This window comes from Mustela lutreola, chromosome X, assembly GCF_030435805.1.
Source record: "Mustela lutreola isolate mMusLut2 chromosome X, mMusLut2.pri, whole genome shotgun sequence".
NCBI lineage: Eukaryota > Metazoa > Chordata > Mammalia > Carnivora > Mustelidae > Mustela > Mustela lutreola.
This window is the reverse complement of record NC_081308.1, coordinates 112,450,518-112,470,531: the sequence shown is the minus strand read 5'-3', so window position 1 is coordinate 112,470,531 and position 20,014 is coordinate 112,450,518. Positions and strand designations below refer to the sequence as shown.

Below are 20,014 nucleotides of genomic sequence, written 5' to 3'. Positions count from 1 at the left end.
CAGAATCTACTATCCCTTCAGAAGGCAGTTCTTCCATTTTCAACAATAGGGAGACTGTGGATCTTTCCCACTGGGTCAGGATAAATACATTATCAGAGACAATCAACTGTTGCTTCAGGGGCAGAGGTCAAAGGAAGAGTGAGACACAGATATGCTCTTATGGAACCCAGAGACATACTTTTTGTTCATCTAGAAACATGTTATAGAAATGCTGCTCCCCCCACACACACACAAAAAAACAACAACAGAAATGGGCCTGACCAGTACTTAGCAGAACATACTGATACAGGCCTCGGTGATAGTCTGTGCCTCCATGATTACACATGACAGCATCTGGCAGAGCCAAATAGCCAAAGAAAGCTTGGTTTTTCTCCTTGGTCTGCCTGCTCTTCCGACTCGGGTCGAACAAAACTGACGCCACCTCGGGTCACCTCAAAGCTTCATTCTGCCTCTTAATAACCTCTGTAGCTTTAATTGAGAAAGCAAAGTTGTGCCCGCTTCTACTTGAAGTTCTTCTGTTAAGTTGAAGGAACTTTGTACTTCTTTTTAGTGTAGGGGCTGGTGGCATCCCAGGAAAGGCAGCCAATGCCTCTTTCTTCTTGAACCCAGGATTCTAGGAGAGAGAACCCAGCCTCCTAAGACCCAGCTCCCTCAAGCCAACCAGAGAACTCCCTGGTATCGAGTTGTCCCATGCCAAGGAAGCCACTGTGGCCTTGCCCAGGGGTTCAGACTCTTACATGAAACCGGAGGGCTCGGGCCTTCATGTCCTCCGCTCCCCTGCAGGTCAGTCCAAACTCATTCAATCTGAACCCCAAGCCAAAAACGGGGGCCTGGAGTTGAGCGACCACCTCTGGCAGCTGGAGCTCCCAGCACCAGGTTTCTACGGGTGCAGAGGCCTTCGGCTGGCGAGGAGAAGGCGGAGGTGGGAACACCCGAGATGCCCGAGGGTCCCCAGAAGCCAAAGTCACTGTGGCCTGGGGCTGAGGGCCAGCAGCTCGCTGGGGCAGCAGCCCCTAGCCAGCCTTACCTGCTCTCCCTTTCCGCCGCTGCTCTTCTTCTTGCTCTGTCAGGTACTCCCCAGTCTGATACTTCCGGCTCTTCTGTCGTCTCCGCTTCTTCCTCTTCACCAGGCCCTCCTCCTCGTCTTCCTCCTCCTCCTCATTGGTGTCCCACATTTGCCGGGCAGCCTCTGTCCTCCAGGGCATTTCTCGGGCTCGCCACAGGTGCCGGCGGCCCTGGCTCAGCAGAGTCTTGTCCTGGGCATGGTGGCTGCGATACTGGGTGTCCCGTTGGGTTTTTCTCACCTTTCGACGCTTAGCTGGGGTGGGGGTCACATCTTCTTCCTCCTCTGTGGGGAAGACCTCCTGGCTTCCCATGTCACTGTCTGCCACACCAGCAAAGGGGCTACAGATGCCTCCTGTGGACGGGATGTACAGAGGACGGTCAGGGACCTCTTCAAAGGACAAAGAGTATGATGGCGAAGCAAGTGCCCCGGATTAGAAGCTTGAAGGTCTGGGTTCAAGTTCAGGCTCTGCCAGTTATTAGCTGTGTGCTCTGGGAAGGTTCCTTCACTTCTGTTTCCTCCTCTATAGAACAGGGACACTGTTCTCTGCCTTACTGGCCTCACAGGACTGTTTTGAGGCTCAAATGAGATAATCCGCCCAGAAGCACTTTACAGAGTCCAATATGCCACACAAATATCGAGTATCCAAGCCACACGCCCTTCCTCATCCATGTTGCTGTGACTTTAAGTCATTGCACAAACTCTTACTTAGTGCATACAAGGCGCGGAGCATTATGTGAGAAGCAGGAGGGGGCCACGGGTCCCTGCCCTTTGGGAAATCAGGGTTCAGTGGCAGGGGAGGGAGGGCAGATCAGCAGCGTATCCTGGCCCCTGCTCACTGACAGAGACTCCCTGGGCAAGCAGAATCATCACAGAAGAGTCGCAGGAAAAGTGAAGCAAGGAGTCCCTCTCCTGTGACACAGCCTGGGTTAGTCCCTCCCCCCCAAATGCTCATACACAGACCCCCACCTCCTAGTAAGTGGCCGAGAGTCCAGGGGTGGAGCTCTGTCCCAGAATGCCCCCCTCGTCCCCACCACAGCCGCTCCTCCCCGCTGGGCAGGCGCTTCCCTCCCCTCTCCGCAGCACCCCAGCACGATGGTACCTTTCCTGGTCTCCTCCACCATCTTGCCAAGAGGCCATTTTCATCCCCGCTCCTTCCTTCAACTGTGCTAACCACAAAATTACGACCCTTAACCGGCCCGGTTTAGCGCAACGGCAGATCTGACAGTCTTCCTCCGAAGCAGCTCTGACACCCAACCACCTTTCTCCCAAGGACTCGGCTATTAACTTGACAGTTCCCAAACACAAGCGAGGTCAGCAGAAGAAAGAAATGGTTTCGAGGCACATGAACAGTCCTTAACCAAAGTTTCAAGTGAGTCAGACCGTTTAAAGAGAGCAAATATTTAGCAAAATGTCCATATATAGACCAGGCAAGGAACAAAGTGTTCTGGTTAATCTAATATTCTGGTTAATACGGAATCACCATAGAGATCACACAGGGATCACCAATTTCCAAAGAATCAAATACCGTACAATGTGTTTAACAGTAAAACGAGACTGGGTGTAATGTAATCACTCTTTGATGATTCAGAAGACACTTCAGGATTTTGCAAGGCCTCCAGGCCGTCATTACGAGCCCCAATTACCACGGCGCTCTCCATGTGCTGAGGTGCCAGTTAATAGAATGTCAGCTAGCAGAGTTTCCACTGCGCCCTGCTTCCCCATTCCATCCACTTTGCATGGAAATACGGGTGAACCAGGGCAACCACTTCTAGCGCTACATACCAACGTGGAGGCTAGCGCACACTAGCAGGGACTAGAAAGAGCTTTTTTTTTTTCACATACTGAATACAAATTCAGGAGACCAAATGTGATTCTACTGGCTCTGACAAGCCAGTGACCATTTCCGACTTTGTTCACGCCTGTCACCCAGGGCAGTAAGTCCAAAGGTTGTATGTCCATGCCTGACACTGGCTCCACTCATCATGAGAAGCCAAAGCTTGGAGTAGGCTGGGTTTCCTGGGTGGCATGGGCCTTGCCTCTTCCCACCATTGGCCGCCCACAAGAGACATCAAATCCCTGCTCGGAAAAGCCCCGTGTGGGAAGTCGAAGCAAGCACTCCTAACATCGTGGGCCGTGTTCCCCCTCCCCTGGGCTCTCTGATCTCTGCAAGGAGCTGGGCATCTTAGCACAGCGAGTCAAATTCTCAGCTCTCCACCTGGGCCAGAGGCAAAATCGCTCAACCAGATTTCTACCTCTCTCTGCAGAGAAGGGCCAAGGTGGGCCACGGCTTCAGACTCACTCACCAGACTGACTGCGCGTTCGCGTGCTCAGAACCACGGGGATGAAGTCACGGAAACTGCTCTTTGCTTTCTTCTCCAAGGAACCTGGAGTGATGTGTGGTTTCAGGGCAGAAGGTAGAAATATCACAATCAGGAGTCCAGGGACTGGAAGCCGCCCCCTCCCACCCACCCAAGAGGCCTGGGTGCAAAAATCAAGGGAGGGTTTGCATCCTTCCCAGGGTCTCCTTGGCTCTCCTCATGCTCTCACCTGCGTGCCTCTCTTGGAGAAGGAGCACCTCCCAGTAGGTTTTGAAAACTGGGAGCTGGGTCACTTTCGGTGACACCAAATAAAGGGCTGGGTACAGAACTGATTTGGCAGCACGCCAGCAAGTTGAAGGCCTGGCTGCCTGTAGGACCAGGAGGCTGCCACACTTCCACAAAGCTAGAACTAGGCTGGAGCAGGTCCCAGACAAGGGCCACCTGAATGGATGGTAGAGGACTGGGCGAGGCAGGAAGATGCGAGCAGGGAGTAGTGGACAAAGGGAAAATGCCATGTAAGAACAGACTAGAAGAAGGCAGGTCATGTCAGACAGGCAAGGCCATGAGAACAGGCTACTGTGCAAAGGAACGCATGGGCGTCTCCCCATGATGAGGGCACCAAGGAACTATCAGGGGCAGAGCACACAGGTCACAGGTCAAGTACACACCTTCCTACTGCAGACATACTGCGTGTCCCTCGATAATAAGGGTTCAGGATTTCCCTAAATGCTTCTGGCTAGGTATCTGGGTATTAATTTCTTAACTTTTTATAATAGGAGTTTTCAAATATACCAAAGGTAGAAAAACAGGTTTCATGAACCCCATCCTGTTCTGGTCTCAGTCCTCATGAACCCCGTTTCGTCTCTGAACTTAGACCCACTGCACGGTAATGGGTCGGCTACTCTGTTGGAGGACTGACTTTTGTTTGTCTGAAAACCGTCTTTTCTTTGGCCTTCTGTGTATCCTATTCTAGTAATCAGGGTGAACAGAATAAGCCCCTTCTCCCTTGCCTTTGATTTTACAGGTGTCGATTTTATCTTCCTTCCATAACGAATAAGTCTCGCTCTCTGGGCAGTGCAGAGCCACTCCCCACCCCGCCACTGACCTGCCTCGGGGATCCCTCTGCAGCTCAGCCCAGAGGGCGTGGACCTGTGGAGCCTACCTTCCTCATGGCCATCAGCTCGCTTTCCTGGAGCCTGGGAATCCGGCTTTGTTGGCTTCCGGTGCTTGTGCTTTACCCTGACTCCATTGTGCTCTTTTCCTGAATCTGAAGCCCCCCTGGGGCTTTTCTTGGTGGGTTCCTGGGGGTCACTAGGCGGCTTCCGGCACTGTGGAGAGGTAGAGAGAGTCAAGTCTGAGACCAATTTCACTTTTTAAGAAGGCTTTGCCAATGGTAAGTCTGGTGCCCTGTTCTGACACATGGACAGGAGCTGCTGTGGGGTCCCGGGGCAGGGGCTTTCTGAGCCTGAACCCTGTGCCCTAGCTAATCCCCACAGACAACCACATGCCATCATTTTTACAGGTCTACGGAGTCTGCATTCACAAGCTACATCAATACCCCAGGTCATTTCCAAAGGTGTAAATTCAGGCCCGTGTTCTCTGCATCCAAACAGCAATAGAGACGGGTAGAAAACAGAAATGCCTCTTCGGCAAGTCGTGTGACCACACTGGTCAACTACCTTCACTGTGAATGGTATGGACACCAAGAACTGAAAACCATGCTTAGCCCGGGCCAACTCAAGAAAAACGGTCTATCTCCGTGTGTAATAGATTCAATGAAGGGGAGAAGAAAGGCATGACATGGGAGCAACTCACATCACCCCGTACTTAGGGAAGACAAGGAAAAGGCCGAGGCATTAGTAATAAGCCACTTGATACTCTTCAGTACTTCCAAAGTCTCAAAACATTCTCTTCTCCATTATTTGATTTGATCTTTTTGACAACCCCGAAAGCAGAAGCTGGTATCATCCCCACTGAACGGACAAGGAAACTGAGGCTCCAAGACTAGAGGTTAAATGCTTTGTCCAGAGCAACACACGGCCTCAGGCGTCCTTGCACTCGGGGATGGCTGCCACTTACCAGGCAAATCTGCAAATGAGCTCATTTGTACCTGCAGTGAGAAAGTGGCAGAGCTGGGCCCGAGACCCGGGGCTCCTGGCTCCCCACCTGGGCCTCTCTCTGCAGCAGCTCTCACTCCCCTTCTTCCCCATTCAAGTCCTCCTCTGTTTTCGCTCAGCCCTGCTCACTCAGATAGGCACGATGGCCATGCTTACACAGCGCAAGGACACTCTCAGCCAGCCTCACAGCCGCATATGCTCGCAAGCTTTGAGGTCTCTCCATGCGGCCAAACAAGAAATAGGGCAAGGTAGGGATTTCCAGTATTCTAGCATCCAGGGAGTGCAGAATAAGAGTGCAGAATTAACAATGAAAGCAGGCCCTAGGAAGAAAGGAAGAGTTGTTTTCCCCCTAAGCAGACCCACATGCACCTTCTAGAAGGTTATCACTGCCTACCTCCAGCTAAGGGGATGGCTAATGTCTTACCGACAGAACATTTTCTGGGATGTTGGGGGGGGGGAATCTCGATTCCCCAGGAATAGGGAGTGACCATTCCCCACCAAATTCCCAGGACTCCTACTACACTGTGAACTCCTCCTTCTTCTTACTCAGCAGAGGGCTGAGCTAAAAATTCAAGTTCAGTTGCCTCCTTGGCTTGCTGCTGGTTCCTACAAATCAAAGTGTTAGGAAAAAGAAAGTACTAGGAGGAAAGAGAAAGATGGGAACTGTTGCTTAAAATCTCACCTTCAGGAATGGCCAGAAAAAGACTACTCGAAGTCAGGGGGAATAAAGTTAAATGCACATAAGTCTGAACATGTCCTATTTATTTCTGAATATCACTTTTAGCCGTCTCTTTCAAGTGCAGATCATTAACTTTTATTTCCTAAGACAGACAAAAACAAGTAAAACAGAACATCTAGAAGGGATTTCTGTCCGTATGTTCTGCAAGGGCAGCCCCGAGAGTAAAAATGTATACACATGCTCCAACTTACTCAAAAAGTTGGGTGGATGGGGAGACTGTGTAAGATGAACATTCCGGTTAACAGAGTTTTTAAAGCTTTTCCAAAGAATTTCCCAAAGGATGAGAAGACAATAAAATACACCCAGCACCAAATGAAGCAGAACTCTTTCTTTGCTGAGGATTCAGCCAGCCCTTCAGGATTCCATGAGCCCTTGGGGCAGGTGGTGTAAGGGACAGGAGACTATTCTGATTCTTGGCCATACTCTGCAAGGCGCTGTTTTGAATTAAGCCCTGATCTGACTTTGCTTATCAACAGTTTCTTTCTCCGGAAAAATGGAAGATAAGAAGAGAAAGATCTAAGTTATTTACTCTCCCCCACAAAATGGACATTTGCTAAATCACTACAGGAAGCTGTGAAGGCCCCTGATCTTGTAACTTTATTCTCTGCCCTCGGCATCTGTCAGTGGGCCCAGTGAACTGTTCTTCTAATATAGTAAAGGGCAGTGCCTGCCTGTCACCAGGTCGCCTGCAAGACATAAGCTCCATGAGAGCAGGGAGCATGTCTATTTTGTTAGCAACACTAACAATAACAACCCGCAGCCACGAGCATTCACTGAGCACTTACTCCCTGCCAGGCACTGTTCTAAGCATTCATATGTATTTCATATATATCACCTCATTTACTTGTTTTAATATCAGCTTTATTGACATGTAATTTTTTGAGATATACCATACAGTTCATTTGATTAAGTTTACAATTCCATGGTTTTTAGTACAGTTGCAGAGTCATATAACCACCATCGAGTTCCAGAACATTTTCACTGCCCCAAATGGAAACCCCATACCCATTTCCCCACCTCCTCCAGCCTTATACAACCACGATTCTACTTTCTGTCTCTATCAGTTTGCCTATTTTGGACACTTCACGGCATCATCTCATTTAATCTTTACACAGCCCTATGAAAGTATTATTACGGTCTCATTGTGCAGATGAGGAAACTGAGGGCCTGTGAGATTAAGTCGCTTGACCGATAGCACAGTTAGGAAAAGTAGGACCAAGATTTAAACTTGGGCACTGTGCCTGGCTCTGGAAAGCACCTTCCTCACCACAGCGCTGTACTGCCCTCCTGAAGATGCAGCTCACTGCCCCGGAGGGAACAGCATGTAGTAACCACTCAGCAAACGCTTGCCAAATGGTCCGTGAAACAGTCATACATAAGGAGAGTAGAAGACAGGGTGTCATAGCGGACGATGGTCATGAACTTCGGAGCCGATGACCAGAATCTGAGTTCCAGCTCTGCCGTTTAGTAGCTGTGTAATGTTGGGTAACTTGCCCATTTAGTTTGTTTCCTTCATTTTCTTATCTGTAAGTTGGGTATAGTATTCACCTCACAGGGTTATTGGAAGGATTGAGTTAGATGACGTGTGTAGAAAGCACTTGGCATATAATATATATGCCACGTGTGTGTATGTGTGTGTATAACATACAGCACGTATAATGACATAAATGATTTTTCTTATTACCACTAAGGACAAATCACAGTTACTTGAGCAAATGCTACACATATGCTCTACTATGTTATGACCTGTGTTCCTATTTGGCATGTCTCTGCCATACAGAGATGGCTGTGAGATCATTGAGAAAACTCACCCAAACTCTATCCCTGGGGTTCTTAATTTGGAACCCATGGGTGGGCTTTGTGGAGGGGGTGGGCCCATGAACTCCTTGAAATTACTGGCAAAATTCTGAGGTCATGTTTCTGTGGACAGGGTCTTAACAGTTTCCCAAAACATTCTATATTCCAAAAAAGACTAAGAGCTTCCACCACAAACCCAAATTCATGGTATTCTGGCTAGAAATCTGTTCATTAGTGTATATCAACATTTAATTTGAAACTGAAAAATGTAAAAAAAAAAAAAAAGAAGAGCATGGCTGCATTCCAATAAAACTTCATAAAATCTATAAAATTAAAATAAAATATTGCAACCAACAGCCAGAAAAAAAGTGGGGTGGCTGTGTAGCTCAGTTGGTTAAGCGTCCGCCTTCAGCTCAGGTCATGATCTCGGAGTCCTGGGATCGAGCCCCACATTGGGCTCTCTGCTCACCGGGGAGTCTGTTTCTCTCTCTTTGCTTTCCCCCACTCCCCCTCAGATAAATAAACGCTATCTTTTTCTAATTTTTTTAAAGATTTTATTTGAGAGAGAGAGAGCGAGTGAGCATAAGCACGAGATGGGGGAGGGGAGAGGGAGAAGCAGGCACCCCACCAAGCAGGGAACCCAACACAGGGTTCAATCATGAGCTGAACAGAAGGCAGACTCCTGACCAACTGAGCCACCCAGGCTCTCCTAGATAAATACAACCTCTAACAAAAAAACAAAACACAAAAACAAAAACATTCAATTTGAAGGCTTCTTAACTTAAGGCTTCAAATTGCTCCACATTTTTTAAAAAGTTTTTTATTTACTTAAATAACCTCTACATCCAATGCAGGGCTCAAACTCATGACCCCGAGAAGAAGAGTCACGTGCTCTTCTGACTGAGCCAGCCAGGTGCCCCTAAATTGCTCCACATTTTTTGAGAAGTCCTATGTTCAACTGCTTCAAGCATCTCCTTAGATCACCAGTGGCTTCTGGATCCCCTCTGGAACACCACGGGATTCAAGTGGAATCCTCTTGGCTCACCTTTGGGCCTAGATCCCTGCCACCATTAAGAACCCAGACCCAGATGCCCACCTGTCTTGCACACCAAATTCCCAATGGGCCTAAACACGAAGCTGTCACCCCAAGCACTGGGTGGATAGGAAACTGGCAGATGAGCCCAGAAGCCAAATTGGCTTCGGCCCCACAAAACTGCAAGCATATCCTGAGCAGGCTCCACCAGTGGTGCAGAAAACGACCCTATCAAAGGCCCCTCCCCTCCCCTTGAGAATCCCTAGTTCTCAAGGCTAGCTGTCATCTCGGAAAAGGAAAAGGAAGAATGGTTATGCGGGGAGGGGCCTGTTATTAACTGATCTTCCTTGCCAGTCCCCTCTTCTGCTTTCCAACCCCATCTGGGACAAGGGGCTCCCTGGCCTCAGGGACCAAATCACTTCCCTCATCCTACAAAATACGAGCCAGCCCCTCCTCGTGACAGAACACCATATATGGACAGTGTGACTCAGAAAGAGGACAGCAGGTCAGTAAGCACGTTCCACAAGCCTTCCAATCAGTTGAGTTCCCAGAGCTACTCCACAACACTGCAGTGGGAGGTTGACATCTGCAGGAGAAGGCAAACCTCTGGTGTCCGGGCCCTGCCCTCGACCTCAGCCCCACACTCACCTTGGGTCCATGGGAACTCCGGGCTATGACCTTGGCTTGTGGCTGCTGCTCCTCACCGTCCTTCTCTTTGCTGTACTTCATTTTCTTGGGCGGCAGAGATTCGGTTACCCCATCGGTCACCACTGAGTCTGGCTGCCACTTGTTCTTGCAAGCAAAGACACCTATGCTTTCCTGTTTCACTCGAGCCTGCCCGGCCTTATTCCGAACTTCAGCTTGGCCCCTCTGGGGAGCTGCTGGGAGGCCATCAGCCCGGAAGCAGGTGGCTAAATTGAAGACCACATCACCATCCACTTTCTCCATTTTCACCCGCCCCAGGTCCACCTGGCTTCCAAGCTGTGACAGCTCTGTGCTGGAGCCCCTCTTGCTGCTTGGGACCACATCCAAGATGAGTTCCTTGGGGCGGTTGTCATGAGGTAGCAAAGGCAGCTCGGGCATCTTGTGCAGGTTCTGGGGGGGGGCCAGGACCAGCTCATGAGACATGTAGGTAGCCAGTACTTGGTTTTTAGGCTTTGTGTCTCCTGCCAGCTTCAGGCCACAAGCCCCCTGGGGACCTTCTATCTTAGGAGTGCTGTCGGGGCAGAGGTGGCTCTCTGATTCCTCAGGCCCCTGATTCACTTTTATGTCCCCACCGCTAGGCTGGACAGACAGTGCCAAGGTCCCTGTCTGAGGGCTGAGAGTCAGGAGGACAGGGTTGACTTGTTCTTCGTAAGGCTTGGCAGCAATCCGACAAGTTTTGTTCTTCGTGCCAGTGTCCTGCTCTGGAGCAAAGGGGCCCCCAGGCCGTGGCTGCCCCTCTGGAAGTCCATGCACAGCTTCACTGGGGCCAAGAGATGGCACACCAGAAAACTCGGAAACGACGCTGGTGGGCCTGATGGGCACCCCCTGACTGGGGGTCAGCTGCCCGGCACTGGAAATGCCAATGGAAAGCAGAGACGCTTGGTGGTATGGTGACCAGCCAACAGGCAGGACCTGGGTGCTGGTGGGTTTCCCATTGACTGAACACCGTGGGTAAATATTTGCTGGCCCCGTGGGCTTCCACAGAGAGAGCTCCTTGGTTTGGCACCCCGGGAGCCCAGGGGCGATGCGGGCTGGGGTGTAACGTTTGACTGTGCTTGGCTGTCCCTCAGTCCCAGCCTGGCTGCTCTTCTTGCCACAGGGGGTACTGGTGCTCTTAGGCTCTCCTTGATCGATGATGGAGATGGGCTCCTGCTTGGGGAGATGGCGGGGGTCTCGGGTGAGGCCCAGGTTAGGGTCTTTGTTCAGCAGCAGGGATGCAGGCACTGGGTTGGCCACTCCCACGTAGGTGCCGGGAATGGTGCTGATCAGCGCAGTTGAGTTCTTCACCCAGGTGCTCGGGTCCCCATTCCTCACAATCTCAGGGAAGATGACGAAGGGCGAGGAAGTAGAACCCAGGCATGAGGTGACATTGCTCCCAGCAGCCTGGGTGGTGCGCTGAGACCTAGACAAGACCGTGGAGAGGAGGGCCTTGCTGCTGGTGTGCACGGGGGTCAACACGGGCATGGGGGGCGTCTTGCGTTGGTTCGGCAACGGGAGCTTCTGGCGGTTGGACTTAGAGGAGAGGTCCAGGGGCATCTCGCTACACTCAGGTGGAGAGGCCATCTCTCGCTCCAGCTGTGGCGGTGACTTGAGGGGAGAGAAGGTGATGGAAGTCCCTTCTGTTTGCTGCTCGCCACCACCTGGCATCTTGGCGGGGTGTGGTGGGGCCGAGCTCACGCTGGGGGCTGGCAGCAAAGGCTGTGGGTTTGGAAGCACCTTGGCAGAAGCAGTAGAGAGGGAAGTATCTGCCAAAGGCCCGGGGACCCCATCGGGCGCAGGCTGGGTGCTGGTGCTGCCGGATGGGGACGCACAGGGAAGCCTGTTCACCTCCAGAGAGACCAGCTTGGAATCTGAAGTCAGAGGCCGGGCCACAGAAAACGCATATGGGTAAGACCGGAGCTCTGGGGAGGCCAGCACACCAGGGAGACACCTGTCCTGAAGGTAGGAAGGCAGGACAGGCAGGGTAAGAGTTGAGGAGACCCCCAAGGTCGTTGGCAGTGTGGCCACACTGAGTGGCTGCCCACAGCTCGGAGGCGGGATATATACCAGCGGCTGGCTTGGGGTCAGCACTGTCCCTGGCTGAAAGGACAATGGGACTTTTTGCATAGCTGGTGCCTGAGCTGCAGGAAAACATACTCGACTCAAACTAAAGGAGGCCGGGATGGGTGCAGAGGTGGGAATGGCAGCCGGAGTGGCAGCCGGCATGGGCGTGGGGGCTGGAGTAAAGATCGGGGCCGGGGTGGGTGCAGGCACCGGCGCAGGAGCAAAGGCAGGGATGAGGGCAGGGGTAGAGGGCGGGCCAGAAGACGGAGTCGGGGTGGGCATCGGCACTGACGGAGGGGCGGGAGCCGCTGGAGGCGTGGACGCTGGCATGGGAGCCAGAACTGGTGTGGGGACAGGCGCGAGGACCAGGGTTGGAGCTGAAGGGGGCACGGGAGCCTGGATCAGAGCCAAGGGAGGAGCCGAAACTGGGACTGACAGGGGGGTGGGGGCCGGAGCTGACAGAGGAACAGGACCCGAAGGGGGAGCCGACGCTGGCACAGGCACCAAGACCGAGGCTGAAACTGAAAGGGGGTTTGAATCAGAGATGAGTGTGGGCACTGACGGCGGTGCCGGAGCCAGAGCTGGGACAGGTGCTAAAGGAGGGGAAGGGGCTGGAACCGAAGTGGCAACCTGGACGGGAACTAGCCCGGAGTGCGGCACTGGGGTGGGGACAGAGAGGGGAACCTGGAACGGATCCGGAACAGACGGGGGGACGGAGGCCGAACTGGGAGCAGGGGGGCAGATGGGGGCTGGCAGTGGACTGAAGTTAGTGGTAACCAGAGGCAGGGTTCCCTCCACGGGGACTCCAGTTCCCAGAGTTGCCAAAATGAAAGTATTCTTCTCCCCCACACCATGCCGAGAGTCCAAAGCCTTCACCCCAGCTGCTGAGCAGTCCACCTGCTTGCTCATTTGGGTGCTGAGGGGGGCCCAGGAGCAGTCGGCCCTGCTGTCGCCAGCCTCAGTGGCACCGTCAGGAGCAGGAAGCTTGAGCCCGTCCCCCGAGCCGCTCAGCGGCACCAACAGGCCCTCAGCCTCCGCCACATTCCCAGCATAGTCCATTTGGGGCTGGGGGTCGTCAGGCTTGTCTTCTGACTTGTGCCCAAGTTTTTCTGCTGTACTGCCATCTGGGTCTGCCCCCCGGGCATTGCTGCCACTTCCAACTGCCGTGAGCTCCACCTGCAACGACAGAGCAGCGTGCCCGTCTTAGCTAGCTCTCTGTGGTCGGTGCAAGTGTCCCGAGGCCGGGGAGAGGTGGCAGCGGGTCCTCTTTGCAACTCGACCAACCAGGTCTCAGCAGAAGCAAAGAGCAGCTGGCCGATTTCGGTCTCACATACAGCAACTCCTGGGAAATACCCTGTTCCTTCCTGCCCACCTTCTTGGGATGGCAGACTGGGCACATCGCCCGGGCAGTTCAGCGCCACCCTTTGGTGGGTGACATGTGGCTCCACACGGCCCCTTACCTTGGAAAAACTGCTGCTGACACAAAACTCCTGAGATCCAAAGCGCTGGCAGTCACCTGTCGTGGACTCCTCATCAGAAAGGGGTGCTCTTCTAGCATGGGAGACACAACCAGAGAAGGGCCATGAGGCCTAGTCTTTGGGCCACCACCACCTTCGGCAGAACACCTCCTGCCCGTCTGGTTCCCATAAAACCACTTCCCTTGGTGGCTTGGAGGAAATCACAAGGAATTGGGCTGGGAGGGGGACAGGTCATGAGCCGGAGCCTCCACGCCCAGCTTTGCACGTTCCTGCAAAGGAGCCCAATCTGACTAGACTCCCCTCCTTGGGCTGTGTATTCTGTTCTCTGGGGCTCTCACCAGGAGCGTGGAGGATGGCCTAACACCTTTGCTTTTGTCCCAAGCTTACCTGTCAATGTGACCATCCAGGAGGTACTGGGCATTGCCAAAAGGCAGATCTCAAAAGGCATGCAAATCAGTTTTCTCTTAAGTGCAATCTTATTTTAAGTCTATAATGGAAGTGGGCTGCAGGTATCGTAAGGGTAATCATTTTCTGAAACAAATAGCCACCTCCATTGTGTGTCATGTTCTAAGTCTGAATCATCACCTATTCACCTGATGAGGTTGCTTGCCTAGAGCAGATACAGATTTATTAGCGCATAGAATGATACTGATTTGAGGCCACCGGGACACTGGGTGCCGAGGGGCATTTCAAGGGCACAACTTCTCTCCCTCCAGGGTACCTCTTGCCCTATTCTAAAGTACCACTGAAGGTGCCTCCTTAGCACAGTAGGCAGTGGGTCAGTCTCAGAAAGTGCCACTGAGTTCCAGCCCATGCCCTGGCAGCTCCCCTCTCTCCCCTTGTTCTCTTAGCACCCCAAGTTCACTCCCACCCCGAAGGGAGGCCTTCAAGGCCACAGACCCCAAATTCAAGTTGGTATATTGCAAAGGGAAGGACTCGAGGCCAGAGAGCTGGGTTGCGAAGGAGGAAAGCCTAACTGAACCCCAACCTACCCAAAAAAGTCTTCTGCAGGTTTTCCGTAAGAACCTCAGGAGGGAAAAAAGACGAGGAGGGTGAGGTTGGAGAGAGGACAAACACCCACTTGAAGTTTAGTTTTTTGGTTACAGCAGAAACCCACCACTGTCTGCCCAAGGGAGGACGCCACTGGGGCAAGAGCCCAGGTGAGTGGCTAAGTGGAAGGTCTGGGTAGAAGAATAAAGCTCCGGCAGAAGTCCTGTGGTACAGTTCCAGAGGCGAGAAGCACAGGCACGCTCTGCGGGCCTCTGGGGAAATGGACCGCCTTGGAGTTTGCTCCTCCCCCTCCCCCTCAGCTCTACAACAGCCTGGGAAGAAGCCGGCATCTGCCCCACCAGCTACCCTAGCCTAGGACAGTCACGGAGCCTACAGCCAACCCCCACAAAAATGGGGAGGGTCCTGCTAACCCCTTCCCTCTCACTGGAACAGGGCCCCACTGATGGACTCCAAAATTGTCCCTGGGCCAAGAGAAGCAAAAAAGGCAAGGGAGATCACACAGGCCTCTCCCTATCGTTCCAGGGCTCCAGGAAGGATTAACTGGGGAGGGGGGTGGAGATCTGTTCCCTTTAAAAGGCAGCTAGGCTGGCAGAAGTGGGAGGTTTCCACTGCTGGCAATGACTGCTGGTGACAAACAGAAATGACTGTAAGGACAGGCAAGGGCTGGAGAGGCAGTCAGGGGTCTTGAGGAAGGGGAGAAAGGGGGACCTTGAAGGAAAGGGAAAACGTACTTGGATATCGGGTCCTGGGAGACCGGAACAGCGGGCCCTATACCCAGCCTTGGGCTGCGGAGAACCATGTTCAAATAAGACTGGCCAGCGAGGGTTTAGGGAGGAGGGCAAGGGGAACGAGTGGCACTGCCAGCCCCTTTGCCAACCCTACCTGAGGGGCTGCCGGGGAGGGATGTTTGCTATTTCTATTCTTTCCTCTCCTGACCACAGGGAGGGGAGCTAGCTGCCCTTGCTTGGCTCCCATCCCCTTAAAATCCCCTTGAACTGAACGCTGAGGGCAGCCACCTGCCCTCCAAGGCCGACCCACAGAGCCAGTGGCCCGGGGACTCTGGGGACAGCGGCGGAAGCAGCAGTCCCGGCTACTCCAGCCATGCCCAGGCCCAAGTGCCAGTCCCTGAGGCTCTGGGAAAATGTCGTGTGGCTACGTTTCAAATTCTCTGAGGAGAGGGGTGTGCAAAGCTAAGCAAACATTAAACTGCTCCGTGGAGAGAGGAGCCTGGGACAGGAAGAGCTTGCAGGCAAGGGGTGCCCAGAGAGAAGCGGGTCAACCAGGCAGGGTTAGGAGGGTGCAGGCGGCAGGCAGGAAGGAGCAGGGGTCAAAGCAGGCTTCAATCAGGACTGAAAATCAATCCCACCACCTCTTCCGGGCAGAGATGACCCTGGGCTGTTGCGCGTCAGGCTTTGTTGAACTTAAACCAGAAATGGCGATAACCTTTCAGGGCTGTTTTCCCAATTATGAAGGGCTAGCACCGCTGTCAAACCAGAGCGTTTTTAGTGCCCACGGGGCCCTGACCACACCACACACATCAGGCACTCAGATTCCAGCCCCTGCAGACTTTCCCTGCCTGAGTCCCGTCGCGCCCCAAGACAAACTTCTTCCCAGCCAGGGTCTTCTCCAAACATACCTCACCTCAAACTCCTACTCGTCCCTCAAGCCCCGGCTCAGATGTCACCACCTCTGGAAAGCCTTCCCTTATTCCCCCAGGAAGTCTATCCATGTTGCAGACAGACTCGCACAGGGCCAGGACGAGCCACGCTCCAGCACTCCCCATCAGTGTCCCGTGACTGCTGGCTTGCTCCTGCTGGATTTAGTAAATGTTGGTTGAATGAAGGAATGAATGGATACAAGAAAGGAAGCAACCAAGTGAGACAACAGGGAGAGTGAGCCAGAGGTGTGACTACAGTCAGCCACCTGGGGCCTGCAGAAAGCCCCGGCCCCCATCTCTGCGACTCCATCTAACGACGCCGGCAGGTTTCTCAAAGAGTTTTAAGAGTTGACCCCCCACATGCAGCTTTATACCCGAAATGTCTAAGTTCTACAAGTTGTAAAGGGCTGAGAAAGATGGTTTTTAAATAAGGTGAGATCACATTTCGGAAAGCAGCTCCAGCACAGCCAAGACTGTAGAGGAAGGCGACAATAAAGGGTAGATGAGATCAGAAGTGACAATGCTTAAAAGGTCATCTTAACCACTAGGCATATTTGGTAATTTAACATCCCAAGAAAGGTCCATGAAGAGGGAAAGGCAGGTTTGGGGCTCACTTCCTGTTTCTTTCTCAGCAGGACTGAGAATGGACAGTGAACCGAGGCAGCTTGTGCACTGACTTATTAAAGGCTGTAGTCCAGATCTCTGCACGCAAGGCCCAAATGCCTTTAACGAGTTGCCGAGTTGCCAGTGAATGCTTCCACAAATCAATACCACCACCTGGCCTTCCCCCTGTCCACTCGTGGGCATTATCTAAAGCCGCACCTCATATGCAAAGGAAAGCATCTTTCTTACGCAGATCTGAGAGGAATTCAGTCTTACTTTCCTTAGCCCTGACTTCTGTATCTTAAAATCAAATTCCTTTTAAGTCCATCTCTAACTTGTTCCTCAGGATAGAAAACATTAAACTATTACGCACTAATGGCTTTAAAAAAAAAATGGTCTCTTCTCGTAACCTGAACCTCACACTTCTCCTGTCAAGAGCAGAAGGAAAAAGAAGAGACTCACAAAGACACACGTTCCCCCACGTGCACACACAGCCACGCACACGCTTGCAAGACTTCCCCAAGGAAACACCGGATTTGAATCCCAGGACAAGCTGGAACAGTCCGTGTTCTAGAGGACTGATCTGATGCATTGGCATTTAAACAGTGGATGGACTGAAACAACAGCTAAACACCAGCAAGCGTGCCTTCTCTAAAAACGGGAGAGGCGCGCAGAGCTCTTTCTTTGGCCAAAGGTCACAAGAGTCAAATATAAAATCTGAAGGCCATTTTGAGTGTCTTTCCCACGGGGCATGATCAGTAAACGGCAGAGCTTGGTCAACCAAATATTTTGGTGAACAGAACATTTAAAACACATGGATCAGGCAGGCATCCCCAACTCTTAGTTCCGTATGACAACTACAGTACGCAGTCAGATCTGCCCGAGACACTTCATAAGGATCGGCTAAGAATCGTCATTAGCCTCGTGAGGCAGGAAAGCGCTGATCACCAGAATACCCACTAACAGTTCCCAGTATACAGCTGAATAATAAAACTGCCTTTCTTCCAGGCTTAGATCAAGGACCAAAAATATCTTGTGCGTATCCTTGAGCACCGAACATGGATGCAGCAAATAAAAACTGCAATTGCCTGAGCTTCCCCTTACTCCAGGCTGACAGTTCTTAATGAGTAGACAAATGTTAGTTGGCAAAAGGTCATCTGCTGGCCTCCTCACCTTCATCCGAACGGGGTCAGCGTGGGAGGACAGGCCACTCCCACGCCCCTGGCTCCACCCCATCCCAGGAAAATTACAAATCACCGAAGCCTCTTACCCAGGGTCCCTCCCAGAGCCCTGCCGCAGCTGTCCCTCTGATGAGCGGGGACCACTCCCTGGGGGCCGGCCACGGCCACCTTCCCAGCCTCCTCACCTCTCCTCGTTGATGCCACACATGCGAATCCGGTCAGAACTGGTCCAGTTGTGCACGCCGCTGTAGAGCGGTGCTGTCGAGATCATGACAGCCACTCACCACCAGATAGGACCTGCTGTGGCCGCTCCCCCTGAGGAAAAAGAACTCCAAACAATCAGAACTCCGAACAGGGACGGCTGCTTGAACCACCTTTAACAGGGAAACATTCAAGCAAAGGCAATTATAGTACCAACACAGTAAAGCCGTCTCTCCTGCAAGCCAGCCTGCTATGGAAAATTAAGGTCCAAACAGGGATGAGGGCACCGGCTTTCCAGGACTCCATAGGTTTCAAGACGGAGACAAGGATGCTGTTAATCACCTACACAGAGATGCTTGAGTGTTCGAGGAAATTCAATCGGTTCCAGACAAACGAGATGACAGTATATTTTTCCACACACATTTAGCCTAACCAACTACAATTAGAGGGTTGTTCCCATATATGAACAATGCGTTGAAAGACTACTGGGGATCTTTTGCTCGTCAACTCTCTAATCCATGGGTACTGAAGTATTTGAGTGACGCACCAATTTAAGTTCTCCAGAGGAAGCACACATTTTCTTTAAAAGCCCTTCAAAAATGCTCTATTCTGATTTCGACTTGGGAGTTACAGAGATATAACACACATATTTAAGCTGGTTTAAAGCTCCCTTGAAATCAAATGCAATACTCCTTGTACTCGGACCACAAACAAGCAAACAAACAAAAAACAATGTTCCATCACAGACCACACATTTCTGTCCGTGTCCCTTTCTATCAGCCTAGTCATCCCCATGACCTACCACCCCCTTCGGCAGCTAATGTCCAGCTGTCGCCATTGACAACCACCGCACAGCCAATTCTAGAGAAAATGAGGCATCAAGAAAAGAGACCCTCAAGCTCCCAAGTTAGCTAAAAGTCTTCTCTGTCGAAGCTCAGCTGAACAGAACCCTCCAGTGATCAGAATTTTCTACTGTTCTCCACTTTCCCACGAAGTAAATCAGTACAATAGAGTCACACCAGGGGTTTGTTTTGCTTATTCTTTATATAACTTTCAGAGACTGTCCATATTCAACAGAAGAGCACTTACTCGTCCAACAAATATTTATTGGGTTCCTGCTACGTGCCAGCATGGTCTCAGGTACTGGGGATTCAAAAACTACCAAAAAAGACCCCAAATCCCTGCCTTCACGGAACTTATACTCTGGTGGGATGAGACGGACAATACCCACGCCTCCTGCTGCAGGATGTTAGAAGGTGGTAGAACACAAGGCTAACGGGCAGAGCGATGGTTGGGGTTGGGAGGGGGATGCAGAATGGGCTACGGTTTTCAAAGAGGGTGTTTATCACAGGCCTTGCTGGGAAGGAGACATTTAAACAACCTGAAAGAAGCGAAGGGGTGAGCCATGTGTGTATCTGGGGGAAGAGCATTCCCGGCAGAGGAAACAATCTGTGCAAAGGTCCCAGGCCAGGAGGCTGCAAGCTAAGATTGAGAAAGAGCCAGGAGGCCAGGTGGCTGGTGCAGAGGCTCCCAGAAAAGGAGGGAAGCCGTACTAGGGCAGCAGCCCCCATTCTCGTCCTGGTCCTCGCCTACCTCCCTCTCTCTGCAGCACAGGTTACTGCTGCCCTTGCCTTTCGCTGTACTTGGCCGCTCTTGGCTTTCCTGAGCCAGGGTGTCCAGGGCCGACTCTCTCTCCACCCACCCCAGAATCCTAGCCCTGGTCTTGCTTTGTCTCGCCTCACCTCTGCCAGCCCCCATCTCTTCACCTCGCCTTTTTGCCTCCCTGCCCCATCTCTCTCTGGCTCTCTTTCCGTTTCACCTTCTCTCTCAATTCCCCTTTCCTATTCCCCTCTGCCACTCCTCTTCACCTCCCTCTTCCCTCTGTAACCCTCCTGCGTGTCTCCCTTCTCCCTCGGCCCCGCCTGCGCCCCTCCACCTTCCTGCCCTTCCCACCGTTCTTGCCCTGGTTCCTTCCCCCTTTCTCTCCTCACCCTTGGTTTCTCGCTTCCCTCTCCCCTCACCTCCCTTCTCTCTCCCCTCACCTCCCCACCTTCCCTTCGGCCTT

General features: G+C 52.3%; 1 protein-coding gene across 9 annotated transcripts in view; it reads right to left on the bottom strand.

Annotated features, from left to right (window-relative positions):
- BCORL1 (BCL6 corepressor like 1) overlaps positions 1-20,014 on the bottom strand; it is a 62,724-nt gene that overhangs the window by 25,882 nt on the left and 16,828 nt on the right. For 7 of the 9 annotated variants that reach the window (XM_059156996.1, XM_059156997.1, XM_059157001.1 and 4 more), the window contains 6 exons: positions 17,934-18,063; positions 13,279-13,369; positions 9,719-12,994; positions 4,547-4,712; positions 3,370-3,450; positions 1,028-1,417 (listed from right to left, as the gene is read on the bottom strand). In XM_059156996.1, the coding sequence (XP_059012979.1) occupies positions 1,028-1,417; positions 3,370-3,450; positions 4,547-4,712; positions 9,719-12,994; positions 13,279-13,369; positions 17,934-18,019 (4,090 nt within the window). In that variant the 5' untranslated portion in view covers positions 18,020-18,063. Of the gene's footprint in view, positions 1-1,027; positions 1,418-3,369; positions 3,451-4,546; positions 4,713-9,718; positions 12,995-13,278; positions 13,370-15,948; positions 16,121-17,933; positions 18,064-20,014 lie in introns of all 9 variants that reach the window. The other 2 variants (XM_059156999.1, XM_059157000.1) reach the window with 2 other exon arrangements.